General features: G+C 35.7%; 1 protein-coding gene across 2 annotated transcripts in view; it reads right to left on the bottom strand.

Annotated features, from left to right (window-relative positions):
* Nucleotides 1–11,582: 11,582 nt before the first annotated feature.
* The window catches only part of LOC127442945 (zinc finger protein 239-like), an 88,556-nt gene continuing 85,038 nt past the window's right edge, over nucleotides 11,583–15,100 (bottom strand). For both annotated transcript variants that reach the window (XM_051701362.1, XM_051701361.1), the window contains one exon: nucleotides 11,583–13,674. In XM_051701362.1, the coding sequence (XP_051557322.1) occupies nucleotides 12,719–13,674 (956 nt within the window). In that variant the 3' untranslated portion in view covers nucleotides 11,583–12,718. The remainder of the gene's footprint in view (nucleotides 13,675–15,100) is intronic.

Below are 15,100 nucleotides of genomic sequence, written 5' to 3'. Positions count from 1 at the left end.
TATATATATAGTGTATTCTATATATACTTTTATACATTTTTTAAATATTGAGTGTAAATTTATAACCTTAGACTTTGTTATATTACCCTGGAATTAGTTTAAAAAAAAATTCATTACCACAGCTGCGAGTAGGGGTGCGCGATATGACCAAAATCCTAAATCACGATATGAGTAATTATATATCACGATAACGCTATATATCACGATATAGTTACATTTTTCTGAAAAATCAATTTTGAGTAATTCAGTCAGTGAATTAAATATTATATAAATGAAAGTTTCTTGTTCTTATATCATTTTCTCTTTATTTTGAACTTGACAAATATAGTCAAAGTAAAAAAAAAAAAAAATACAAAATAAATGACACATTTCAGTCTGATGATGTGCACCAATTTTCTTCTCTTTATTATTATTGTTGTTGTTGTTATTGTTATTATTATGGTTATTGTTATAACTTTCCTCAAGAAACTTAACATCATCTCAAAGCAATGCAAAAAGTAAAATAACATAAATAAATACAATTATCTATAAAACACTTAATTAGGCTCTTAGTGTTTTTAGTAATCTATATAAAGAAAATGTAAAATATCTGAAGGAAAATATGGTATGGATGGTTTGTTTCCTGATCAAACATCATTCGAACTGAATTTTAGAAAGGGTTTTGTTTGATGTGATTTTAAAAACCCACTTGACATCGAGAGAAACCAGAATGAGTAGCCGGTGTGATCTGCGCTTTTTCTGTCACAGGAGCACAAATGAAGGGACTGGAATGACTTCAAGACTCGCGCGCATTTGCGTGTTTCAGACTGTGTGCGCAACACTCGCACAAAACACAGCTGCGCATGTTTGGAGCTCAGGATGAATGTCATTGAATTTGTTCTGACGGTGGATCAAGCAAAATTTCATGCCGCAGAAGCGGATTCAGTGTCATTTTTTCTCGCGTTCTAGACAAGATTTTCATCTGACACGTGAAGCTATCAGTGAAAAACTGTGTTTAATTATTTCTATTATATCTCACGTGAAGCCCTAACCACTGATGTATACATGCACATGGATATATCGACATACACAATGTACAAACGTTGCAAATCGCTGTTTTCTGCTCGGTATCATGTTTTTTAAAGCCAAACCAATTCCACACCACGGAGGACGCTCTTTTTCCTTCATAATCTCCTCTCATCTTCTCATGAATTTGAGGAATGAGCAGTCGTTCCTCCTTCCATTTATCCGACAGAGTGTGTAATACATACTGTACGTGTTATGTGCTTTACACATTTCTTTTGTGGCAATTTTGAGACGATAATCCAAAATGTATACCGGTTATCATGTCTACCGGCATATCGCCCACCCCTAGCTGCGAGAGGGTTTCTATTGCAGCCGCTGAGAGAGTGACAGTATATTTGGCACCTTCTCCCATTTTACTGTCTTAATCCAACGATCTCTATTTTTTAACTCTTCTGGAAAGTCATTCAAACATAATAGTGGATTTTTTTTGTTTTGGTATTGGAGCAAATGGGTATGTGAAAATAATATTTGCTGTGATCTCCCATTCACTGCGGTCGAAGTTTACCCTGCAAACGTTTATAGTTCACCCAAAAATGAAAATTCTCTCATCATTTACTCACCCTCATGATATCCCATGTGTGTATTACTTTCTTTCTACTGCAAAACACATTTGCAGAAAAATAGAAAAATATTTTAGCTTAGTGGGTCCTTTAAATGCAAGTGAAAGGCATTTTCTCTTGAAGGTCCAAAAATCACAGATAATCAGTATACACTTCATCCATACAACTCCAGCGGTTAAATTAATGTCTTCTAAAGTGACACAATCGCTTCTGGTGTGAAAAAAAGATCCATATTTAAGTACTTTTTAACTCTAAACCATCGCTTCCATTAAGCTTCACGAGAGGGTGGAGTCCAAGCAGTCTCTTGTGTTGATATACAGTCACATGACCTCAGTAATTGTGAGGACCCCCTTTTCAGTTTCACAAAAATGTGGCCCTCATTCTCAGTGCTCCTTTCCATAGCCTCTAAAATGTTTGTATCTCCCAGGATACAAAATTACTAGTTAAATTACTAACCCATTTACAGAAAATAATAATATTTGACTTCAATATCATCATATTCCTTATATATGACAGTAGGTTTCGACTGAACAATTGTTATTTACTTCATTCAGAATAAATGCAAAGACATCGTTTTATCAGTATGACATATTATATTTTTGTTCGCATATACTTTTTTCTACTTAAATAGAAAGCCAAGTGAAATAACATGCTTTCACATACAATAAGTAGAACATAACTTCTAATTCATCATGACTCTTCTATTCATTTTATCAAACAAACCAAAATATATATATACACACACACACACACACACACAGTTGAAATCAGAAGTTTATATATACATAGGTTGAAGTCATTAAAACTAATTTTTTAACCACTCCACAGATTTAATATTAGCAAACTATAGTTTTGCCAAGACGTTTAGGACATCTATTTTGTGCATGACACGGGTAATTCTTCCAACAATTGTTTACAGACAGATTACTAGCCTTAAAATACATTCACAGGTACACCTCCTATCAGAAGCTAATTGTCAAATTGTCTAAAGGTTTGACATAATTTTCTGGAACTTTCCAAATGCTTAAAGGTACAGTTAACTTCGTGTATGTAAATTTCTGCCCCACTGGAATTGTGATATAGTCAATTAAAACTGAAACAATCTGTCTGTAAACAAGTGTTGGAAAAATTTCTCATGTCAAGTAGATGTCCTAAACGACTTGCTAAAACTATAGTTTGCTAATATTAAATCTGTGGAGTGTTTAAAAATTAGTTTTAATGACTTCAGCCTAAGTGTATGTAAACTTCTGACTTCAACTGTATAACACACATACATAAGACAACATAAAGAAAAAACTATAAAAGAAAAGAGTAGGGAGATTTCACATACATATATATATATATATATATATATATATATATATATATATATATATATATATATATATATATATATATATAAATATACACAGTATATATATAAAGCAAATCAGTGTAAGAGTAATGTATTTGCTCACAATTATTTAGCTACAGTTTTAAATATATATATATATATATATATATATATATATATATATATATATATATATATATATATATTTTGTAACAAAAATATAATTCATAACTTGTACAAATTCTTGCATGGTTGGTGTCTTAGGCTGTATCCATTTCTTTGTAATTGTTTTTAGAGCATTATATTATTCGGAGTAAAGTCAGAGTCATATGAACACCATCTTAACTTTCCCCTGCTTGTAGACCATTTGTTTTTACCACATCAACACACACTTTAAAGGATAGATTCATCCATGGGTTATACTTATCTGACAAATGTACTCCTAACTTTAACCTAATGTCTTTCCATCGTGCTATAAACCTCTAATTGCACCAGCATAGAAGGGGTTTTAACTGCGCAGAATTAAAGTAATCCTTGAAGCAAGGAAAAGCCATACCTCCTTTATTATTTTGTTGATAGAGCGTTTTATACCTGATGCAAGGTTTTTTACTTTCCCACAAATAACGTAAAATAAATATATTCCACTCTTCAAATTGCTTATTGGAAATTTCAACAGGTAAATTCTGAAACAAATACAAAAATCTGGGTAATATATTCATATTAACTGACACAATTCTCGAGCAAACACTTAAAAAAAAGGAACCACATTCCATCTGGCTATGGTTCCATCTGTTTAGAGTTCTTATATACTCCAAACTATATTATTTTTTTTATATTTAATGGGGGATTGTAATTATAAACCAATAATATATATATATATATATTATATATATTTAATTTATAACCAGAAAAAGACCCAAAGGTCTGGAGAAAATTAATTAAAACAGAAAGGGAGTTTGAAGGATCACTTAGATGAAATAAAATATCATCAGCAAAGAGGGCGATTTTATGTTCTGACTTAACTATTTCAATTCATTTAATATCAATATTTTGTTTAATCGATTGACTAAGTGATTCTATATACAAAGCAAAGAGGAGGGGTGAGAGAGGACATCACTGTCTAGTTCCTCTTTCAAGAATAAAGGCATTAAATACACTCCTATTTATCTTTATTCTTGCATGTGGCTTATTATATAGCCATTTAAATGTTGTTAAAACCTTCTTATGAAACTTCTTATTTTCTAAGAACTTAAAATAAATATGCCCAGTTTACTGTATCAAAAGCCTTTTTGGCATCTAAACTCAAAATAACCCCTTCAATATCATATTTCTGGATGTGTCTCATAATATGTAATGTCTGTCGCATATTGTCTTAAGTCTGCCTTTCCCTAATAAACACATGGCATAAGAATTAAGATCAGGTAATTAAACTTGTGTTCTTCATGCTATAATCACTTATAATAACTTATAATCAACATTGAGCACAGATATTGGTCTATATGAAGCACAATCATATTTATCTTTACCCTCTTTTGGGATTACTGAAATAATAGTCTCTTGCCATGCCTGTGGAATCTCACCCTTTTTCATGGCCCAAATACATACTGAAGGCAAAACTGGTGTTAATTGTTTTTATAAGTCTTATACCATTCTGCAATGAACCCGTCTATGCCTGGGCACTTATTAGCTTTAAGACTAGATATAGCTCTATGTTATTCCTTTGTAGTTATTTCAGACATAAGCAAATTGTTTTGATCTATGGTAATAGACAGCATGTGTACAGAATGCAAAAACAAATCTTAAATCATTAAATCATGCAATTTAAAATAAAGTTGTTTATAGTAAGTTTAATTCATTTTTGGGATATCCTGTAGCTGGCAAGGAATATTTTTAGTTTAGGGGTCTCTTATTTTATAAATCAATCTGCCTATTGTTTCTTTAATTTTCTTGTTAAAGCTTTCATATAATATCTTCCCATCTAGAATGTTTATAATTCGAAAACTTAAAGGGTCATGAAACACTACACTACAATTTCTGAAGTGTCACCAGATATGTATACTCACTGAACAATTTATTAGGAACACAATGGTCCTAATAAAGTGCCTGACATGGTCTTCTGCTGTTGTAGCCCATCCGCCTCAAGGTTCGACATGTTGTGCATTCTGAGATGCTATTCTGCTCACTACAATTGTACAGAGTGGTTATCTGAGTTACTGTAGCCTTTCTGTTAGCTCGAACCAGTCTGGCCATTCTCCATTGACCTCTCTCATCAACAAGGCATTTCCATCCACAGAACTGCCACTCACTGGATGTTTTTTTTTTTTGGCACCACTCTGAGTAAACTCTAGAGACTGTTGTGCTTGAACATTTCAGGAGATCAGCAGTTACAGAAATTCTTAAGCCAGTCCATCTGGCACCAACAATCATGCCACGGTCGAAATCACTGAGATCAAATTTTTTCCCCATTCTGATGGTTGATGTGAATATTTGTACCTAATCAAGTGGTCAGTGAGTGTATATTCAACAACTCATCATTAGTGATTCATTTCATAATCACTAAATCCATTTATTGACCGCACTTTCTAAAGTCATCATTTTCCAAAGTATGTGGTTATAAAAAGCGTTTTTGAAAAAAATCAATGCATTTTCATACTAAAATGAATAAGTGTAGACATGGCCTTAATTCTAAGAAAAAGTGGTTGCAGACAATCTGTCCTAAATAGAAGTCATGTAGACGTGGTCTCCTGGATTTAATTTAAACTTATGGTTGACTGATATATCAGTTTTACTGATTAATCTGCGCTGATTATTGATTATTGTTAAAAATCAACACAGATTTTATTTTTTATTTTTATTCCTCTGTGTTGTGCTACAGTATGACGGCAGCCTCTAGATAAAACAATCACAATCACTGTCTCACATGACATTTGTTGTCACATGAGTGCAGACAATGGGTCTGTTCCAAAACCTAGTGATCTGCCTCCGGACGCAGCACTTCAAGACATCACAGGCGCACTCCCGACGAAAAAGCTGTTCCAAAAGGTAGGTATATTAATTATGCTGCCTCCTAAGATATTTAATTTTGGCCAAATTCTAAGGTATCATCATATGTATCCTTCCCCAGGTAGGTGACCCCGATGTGCACAGTGATGAACTTGGTGGAAAAATAAATCCAAGATGGCGGACAAAGTGAGAGAAATCTTGATTAAATATATACTTATAATCCATTCAATACTGAAAAGTATTGCTAAAAATTGTTTATTATGATATGAAACTGACTGTGTTACCCAAAATGTTTGTGTGCTATGCGCATCTATGCTCATTAGAGTATCGCGTCGTTCCTCTCGTGTCACCTGTATTGATCGCGCTGCGCGTGAGGAGCGCTATTTGAATGATGCATGGAGTTGTTACCTATGAAGAGTGTTCCAAATCAAGTATCTTTTGGGGCTCCATTTCAGTTAGGGTGCTGCCAAAGAAAAAAAGTTCAAAACAGCTGAGCAATGACATACTATTTGTGAGCATTCAGACACCAGCTACACCTCAGGGGGAGGCATTTAGAGGAGCATTTAAATATGATGATGCATAAGTCTACATGTAAAACATCAAATAATATGACATTAAAATGTATTATCAATGACCTCATGCCTTAATCTATGAGTAGAGTTCACACAAGATCATTAAAATAAGCTGTTTTAACTACACAGTGATTTAAAGTAATATATATGCAGTAGATAATTTGTAATGTTTACATTCTGCATTCATAATGCGCCAACACGCTATACGCAAACATAATATGTGCCGATTACACTCTGTTATTGTAATTTATGATGACACTGATACTACTGCATAGATAGGTGAATAAAAGAATGTTAATGGGCAGAATACAGACAAACGAATCATGATAAGAGGTGCATACCTCACTTTGGGTAGATGTGTGAATGGCTTTCGGAGACGAAACATGAGTGATGCAGCATATCAAACAACAGAGTAATGAGAACTTGAGTATTTGAGTAGATTTGATTCCTTTTGTAGACTAATTAAAAAAAATAAAAATAAATAAATAATATCGCATGATATGTTCTTGGAAAATGTCTCTACGTTAACGATCTTACAGATGTAGGTAAATTTGCACCAGCTCGCTAATATCTCTACATGCCGGTGTGTTCATGTTGACTTAACTGACTGAATGGGAATTAGATGTCGGCTTCAAAGTGGATGGAGCTGGGGGCCTGGGTAGCTCAGCGAGTAAAGATGCTAACTACCACCCCTGGGTCACGAGTTCAAATCCTAGGGCGTGCTGAGTGACTCCAGCCAGGTCTTCTAAGAAACCAAATTGGCCTGGTTGCTAGGGAGGGTAGAGTCACATGGGGTAACCTCCTCATGGTCGCCACAATGTGGTTTGCTCTCCTTGGGGCACGTGGTGAGTTGTGCTTGGTTGTAACGTGAAGCCTCCACATGCGCTATGTTGCCCATTACAGTTCGGTACAGGTGTCAGAACTGCCGTCAGTCATCCTTGCAGCATATCTTTGTTTGTGTGTGCAACAGAGGAATTCCTGCCACTGTTTTGACTCCTTTACACATTTTATTAGCTCTTCATTTGTTCACAGCTGGTAAAAATACCACCATATATACATATATAAATCTAACGAGCGCATTTCGCCCAGCAGCCAGCATTGTTTTGGATGTTCGGCAAGTTCCGTCACAAAATATACGTCATAAAAGCTGTCCAATCAGGTGGTGACTTTATCCTGATGCCTTTTGTTTTGCATCTTTAGGTTCGGTGTTAAAAATGCCAGTGTGAACACTAAGCGACCCAGGACTAAATGTATCATTTTCTTTTTTGGTCCGGACCAAGAGAACCGAACTACAAGTGTGAACACACCCTAAGACAACCGAAATTTAAAAGTAGGTGGTTTTATAACTGATTTGTTAACTCATTTCTGGGTGTAAAACTGCATGTTTGCCGAAAAGGTGGAGAGGATGCTAGCATTAGCTGTTTATATTTTTAGAACAATGTTACAAAGTCAAGGATGGGAACTGCTCACCTTCCATCTTAATTTACCATTTTGAATAAAAAATAACATATGATTTTTTTTTATTTTCAGGGGTTGAGGAGGGTCCAGTTTGTAACAGTAATGTCATTAAAATGAGCGCTCCAAAAAGGTTTTGTTCAGTAGATTTAAGTTAATCATAATTTCATGTTAATGTTCATGTTGATTTTAAATGAATGGTGTCCTTTTCTATAAAAGGAAAAAAGTCTGTAAATACCAGAATACCAGACAATTATGACAAGCGATCGCTGATGATCTTGTCGGGGAAATTATCCTAATAAAGAAAACTCAAAAGAAGTCTTTGTATCTTTTCCCAAGAGAAGAAAGTTTATTTTGGTACCGGGTGACAAAGTTCTCATACACAAGAGCAAGCAGCTTGTCAAGAGAAGTCTCACACACAAACAGTCAACCAAACTCAATTCATACCCATTAGTCAAGGATTTTTGCACATCTGACAGTTGTAAGGATTACATCTGATTGGTTAAATTTCTTTAAACAAACAACATGCTTGGGATGGAAAGGGCATATTGACCCTTATGATTCTGATAATGAGTGTGAATGTACCACAAGTCCTTATGCTATGTTTAGAAACTTGCCACCTCAGAGACAGCTCTCTAAGTTCTCTTCTCAAGGCCTACACACACACATCAGCAGAACCACAAACATCATTTCTAACTCTACTATTAAATGTCACTTTAACACCTTAAGGGACTGATATTCAATTCATACAGGTTCTCTTTCTTCAAAGAGTGGAAGGGTTCAGAATCACATAATGTAAAGTGACACATGAAAGTGTAACAGAACATTCTGATAATGCAGCGAGCGCACATCTGTTAAATAAGCAGTCCATGCCTGCTTAAGTAAGGCGAACATGCACTCGAATAGAATGCATGTCCACCAAGTCAGAACGCGAAAGCACTGCCAGAGTGGTTGCTGCCACTGAATGAAGACAAGTCACAAATCCTCTAGCGACTGGGTCCAAACGTTTAGAAAAGTATGCAGTCGGTCATTGTTTGTCCCCAAGATGCGGAGTAAGAACTACAGACATGAAACCAGAGTTTTCAGATACCTAGAGGTCAAATGGTATATAATAATTTGGTAAGCCCAAACAAGGTGCTGTTGCAAAAGCAGTTCTGAGGTGCACAAATGCCAATTTCGCCTCTTCTTGTCCACTGCTCGTGACCAATGTGAGCCAATTCAAGCAGTGGTTGGGGAATTTTAGCATAATCCTGGATCCAGGGGTGACAATAGCCAGCTATATCCAAAAATGTCATGACTTCTTGTTTCATAATTGGTTTTGGTATGTTCTTAACAGCCTTCATCCGATCTAGTCTTAGTAACTGGCCCTGCGGAATAATTGTGTGGCCTAAATAACCTACTTCCTGTTTCACCAATTGAAGTTTCTCTCTGCTGACCTTGTGACCATTCTCAGCCAGGAAGAGGAGCAATGCTAATGTGTTCTCCTCATACATTTCTCTGGAATTAGAACATAGGATTAAATCTTCAAAGTGTTTCCCTTTTCTGGCATAAACTGTTCTAAGTATTTTGTATATTTTTTTTTTTTATACAGCTTTTCAGCACACACAGTTGGGGATTCTGTATAGTCCTGTGGCATAACAGTCCATGTCATTCTTTTACCCTTAATGAGAAAGCAAACAAAAATTGTGAATCTTTTTCTAAAGGTATGCTAAAACAACAACAACAAAAACATTAGCTAGGTCTATAACAGGAAACCAAGATGCAGTGCTAGGAATTCATAATAAAATAGTTGTGGGGTTTGGCACTACTGATAATCTTCGATGAATTTATTAAACAATGTCTTTTTTGGATGCATAGGATTTAAAATAATACAAACTTTTATACACATGAATTAAAAAGTTTTTAAAACACTTTTTTAAAACAATTTAAAAAGTTAGAGTATTTTTTTTTTTTTAAATATTTCTTTTGGGGATTTTTCCCCTTTTTCACCCAATTTGGAATGACCAATTCCCAGTGCGCTTTTAAGTCCTTGTGGTCGTGTAGTGATTCGCCTCAATCTGGGTGGCGGAGGATGAATCCCAGTTGCCTCCATGTCTGAGACCATCAACCCGTGCATCTTATCATGTGGCTTGTTGAGTGCGTTGCCACGGAGACATAGCGCGTGTGGAGGCTTCACGCCATCCACCGCGGCATCTGCGCTCAACTCACCACGTGCCCCACTGAGAATGAACCACATTATAGCGACCAAGAGGAGGTTACCCCATGTGACTCTACCCTCCCTAGCAACCGGGCCAATTTGGTTGCTTTGGAGACCTGGCTGGAGTCACTCAGCATGCCCTGGGATTTGAACTAGCGAACTCCAGGGGTGATAGCCAGCGTATTTTTACCACTGTGCTACCCAAGCCCCCCAAAAAGTTACAGTATTTATAATGGTAGTGAAGGCCTAGGACCCCTTTGTCTGAGATGGTTCTCAAAAGCCAAATCCGTTTCCCAATCTATAAATGACAACTCTTTTTCTTCCCAGGGTATGGTCCCCTGGCACAGTGATATCAGATTGTGAACATTTGTTTATCACTGAGAGACAAGCAGTTTGGATGTAGTTAATTCACTCTGGTTTAGTGAAGTTCAAGGTTTTGAGGCAGATTTCCAGTTTCCCCTTTTTTTTTTTTAATGCTTTTGGCCCAAGAAAGCATTCCACTTCTTCTACCCATATTAAACACCTCCCTTTTCAAGCAGGTGCCCAGGGCAGTGATGCCCTGCCTTAGGCCCCCCCCTTTGTGGCCATTGGAGAGTCTAACCCATCATTGTATCATCACCTCATGCCACTGGTCTGTTATCGGTTAGTCACATTAGGCAATCTTTGATAATTTGGTCCTACAAAAATATTTTCTTGGGTTTGGGAGTGAGGCACTCCAGAACCATCACAGCCAATGGCCTAAATGTTCTAAAACAATCAGACAGTTCAACCAAATTCTGAAAAGGGCAAAGCATCATTTAAATAGTCAAACTCAATTTACAATGTCTATGGTAGCAAAAGGAATGTTGAGATTCAGAAAGAAAGCAGGTCTTTGTTGTGAAAGAAACAGTTGTTAAGAGAATGTCCTTGCCAAAGCAAGATTCTTCATTGGCAATCAGTTATATATATTTTTTAAATGAAAATTAATTCTATTAAATACTTTTTTCTTTTCAAAACTGTCTTTGTAAATCCCCATTTCATTATGTCTTCTTGTTTATGTCAAGGAAGCATAATCTGATAGTGATAAACATACTCTAGGTAGACCCCAGGCCGCCTAGCATGCTCTTATTCTTAAAGTTTTTTTCTATTGGGAAAATAATTCAAAATATAAACTCACCTCTTAGGTTCTTTTTTCGATCCTGTATGCCTGGGAAAGGGCGGCACCAACTTGGACGAACAGGACTTTTTTTGTAGTCTCCATTGCAAGTTCAATGCACTTCCTCCTCTTCTTTCCTCTTGTCACGGCTGAGGATCTCAAGTTAGCCCACTGTCCCTGTCCTAAAGGCAGTTTAGGATCCCATTCCTCATTGCCAAACTGTCAGGGAAATTATCCTAATAAAGAAAACTCAAAAGAAGTCTTTGTATATTTTCCCAAGAGAAGAAAGTTTATTTTGGTACTAGGTGACAAAGTTCTCATACACAATAGCAAGCAGCTTGTCAAGAGAAGTCTCATACATATAGTCAACCAAACTAAATTCATACCCTTTAGTCAAGGATTCTTGCACATCTAAACATTCTAAGAATTAACTCTGATTGGTTACATTTCTTTAAACAAAAAATATGCCTATGGAAACAAGGTATATTGATCCTTATGATTCTGATAATGAGTGTGAATGCACCACAAGTCCTTATGCTATGTTTAGACACTTGGCACCTCGAGACAGCTCCGAGTTCTCTTCTCAAGACCTACACAACACATCAGCAGAACCACAAATATTCAGCTTAACATCTAAACATTAATATCATAAATGTAATGTAATCAGAACCATAATCAGTAATTCATTTTCCCTCACAACCTACTGTTGATTAATTACTGCTCATACAGTATTTATTTGCCTTCATGATACATTGTAGATAACTGTAAAAGTGCATGTTTAAGTTTGTGTAGCTGGGAGCACAGACATTTCGAAATACAAGTCTCCAGTATATTTCTTTTTTCTGGTTATTGTTGGGATTTTGGGTGCACAAACTGCTTGTGGGATTTTATTTCTTGACTCTTGTTGCCTCATGTCTGTGTACATCACAGTACAAAAATATTATTATTTTTTTACATTTAATAAATAGAATTTTAAAACTAAAGACCAATAAATCAGTGATCAGCCTTTTCCACCAGCTTAGTTTTTGGTATCTGCCAAATCCAATAGCAGTTGAACTCAACTGAAAACTGAAAGACTATGACATCTTTTTGAGAGAGGATCTGAAAACAACTTCATGCATCTGTGCATGTATTATTGTAGCAATAATAAACAAGACTATATACTAGTATAAGAATTACAATTCTAAATCCAACTTTTATATGAGAAAACAACACAAAGAAAAACAATTTTAAACTTTCTCATTCACCACACAGCAATAATCCCCTTCATTTACCTTGTCAAACAAATGCAAACTTCACAACATACCATTTTTGCACATTACCCTCTTTCCATTTTGGGAGTTTATCTGAATTGCGCTCTATTTATTTGAATGCATTGGACCAGAAGATTAACTTTCCTCACAATTTCTCCCTGTGCTTACAGTAATGAATTGTATGTTTCTTTAGAAAACCTGATGAGCTGAAACTCTTCTCACATAAAGAGCAGTGGTACGGCTTCTCTCCAGTATGCGCTCTTTCATGCTCTTTCAGGGTTCCTGACTGAGTGAAACTCTTCTCACAGTGTGAACACTTGTAAGGTTTTTCTCCAGTATGCACTCTTACATGCCCTTTCAGGGTTCCTGAGTGAGTGAAACATTTTCCACAATGTGAGCACTTGTAGGGTTTTTCTCCAGTGTGCAGTTTTTTATGTTCTTTGAGGTGATTTGACTTACTGAAACATTTTCCACATTGTAAACATGTGTAAGGTTTTTCTCCAGTATGGATTCTTCGGTGCTCTTTCAAATGCGTGGATGTATTAAAGTTTTTCCCACACTCAAAGCACATATAAACTTTTAAATGTTCACATTTAAGTGGCTTTACTCTGGAGTGAGAGCGCTGGTGAATTTGGAGATTGGCTGCCTGTGTAAAATTCTTTCCACACTGATGACATGTGAAAGGTCTCTCTCCAGTGTGAATCCTCATGTGATTTTGAAGGTGTTCTTCACGAATGTAACTCTTCCCACACAGATGGCATGTGAATGGCTTCTCTCCAGTGTGAATTCTTGTGTGCCTCTGAAGGTGGTCATTACGTGTAAAACTAATTCCACACTGAAAACATGTGAAAGGGCTCTCTCCAGTGTGAATTCTCATGTGACGGTTAAGGCTTCCCTTCTTTGTGAAACTCTTTCCACACTGAGGGCAGGTTAAAGATTTCTTGGCTCTTGTTTTTTGTGTTCTTCTTTGTAAAAAATTATTTTCAACCTTTGAGCAGCTAAAAGTTTTTTCACCAGTTAGGAATTTTTCTGTTTTCTGATCCTGATGTTTCTTCCCCACTTGATTCAGTTCTTGACTTTCTTCTTCCACTTTCATCAGGTCTAAAATGAGCATAGAAATGTATAAAGAGTGACACATCTTTGAACAAGAAATTTAAGTGAACCACAATTTAATGGCAAAGAACAACAAAGATGAAGTACAGGGACATGCAAAGATGAAGTACAGGGCCTACAACCAAAAGAGAAAACCACTCACTGCTCTCCACTTGATAACATATTTATCTTTAAAAGGCCCTTTAAAACCAAACACCAAATTAGTCTTAGAAATGCACTTTTTAACAGGGATGTGCTGAACGACTAATTTCACTGACGTTTAAAAGGAAATTTTGAAGTCGACTAGTCTAAAAAGAAACCAGCCTTCAGAAAACAGTAAAAAAATCTTTGCTTATGCAACCCATTTGAAATACTTATTCTATTCCAAATAAATTCCACTGAAAAGGGGCATTTATCTGTGATGTGCTCACCTTGCATTACGATCATTGTACATTTAAATATACAACATGACACACATTCACTGAATCAATGTTTGCGAATATTTAACAAGCATATTTATTAAAAACAATTGAATGAATAATGCAGGACCAATAGAGCAACCCAGTCTGTTCTAAACAGAATTCACCACTTAAAAGTTACTTAACATATTAAAACAGTCAGGACATTGTTGAAAATAATTAACAGGTAGGCTAAGCCAAACCTACGAGAGAGAAAAAATGCGCTGAAAAGTTGCGCATATTTCACGACGTGCAGTCGGGCATTAGCCATCGATCTAATATGACAGCTGTTTGGTAAAGAACGTTAACCAATAACAGTTACGATGTAAAAAAAAAAAAAAAAAAAAAAAAAAAAGTAGGACTAAATGTATCATTTTCTTTTTTGGTCCGGACCAAGAGAACCGAACTACAAGTGTGAACACACCCTAAGACAACCGAAATTTAAAAGTAGGTGGTTTTATAACTGATTTGTTAACTCATTTCTGGGTGTAAAACTGCATGTTTGCCGAAAAGGTGGAGAGGATGCTAGCATTAGCTGTTTATATTTTTAGAACAATGTTACAAAGTCAAGGATGGGAACTGCTCACCTTCCGTCTTAATTTACCATTTTGAATAAAAAATAACATATGATTTTTTTTTATTTTCAGGGGTTGAGGAGGGTCCAGTTTGTAACAGTAATGTCATTAAAATGAGCGTTCCAAAAAGGTTTTGTTCAGTAGATTTAAGTTAATCATAATTTCATGTTAATGTTCATGTTGATTTTAAATGAATGGTGTCCTTTTCTATAAAAGGAAAAAAGTCTGTAAATACCGGAATACCAGACAATTATGACAAGCGATCGCTGATGATCTTGTCGGGGAAATTATCCTAATAAAGAAAACTCAAAAGAAGTCTTTGTATCTTTTCCCAAGAGAAGAAAGTTTATTTTGGTACCGGGTGACAAAGTTCTCATACACAAGAGCAAGCAGCTTGTCAAG

The sequence above is a fragment of the Myxocyprinus asiaticus genome, chromosome 6 (assembly GCF_019703515.2).
Source record: "Myxocyprinus asiaticus isolate MX2 ecotype Aquarium Trade chromosome 6, UBuf_Myxa_2, whole genome shotgun sequence".
Taxonomy (NCBI): Eukaryota; Metazoa; Chordata; class Actinopteri; order Cypriniformes; family Catostomidae; genus Myxocyprinus; species Myxocyprinus asiaticus.
Note: the sequence above shows the minus strand (reverse complement) of the source record. Positions and strands in the feature narration are given on the sequence as shown.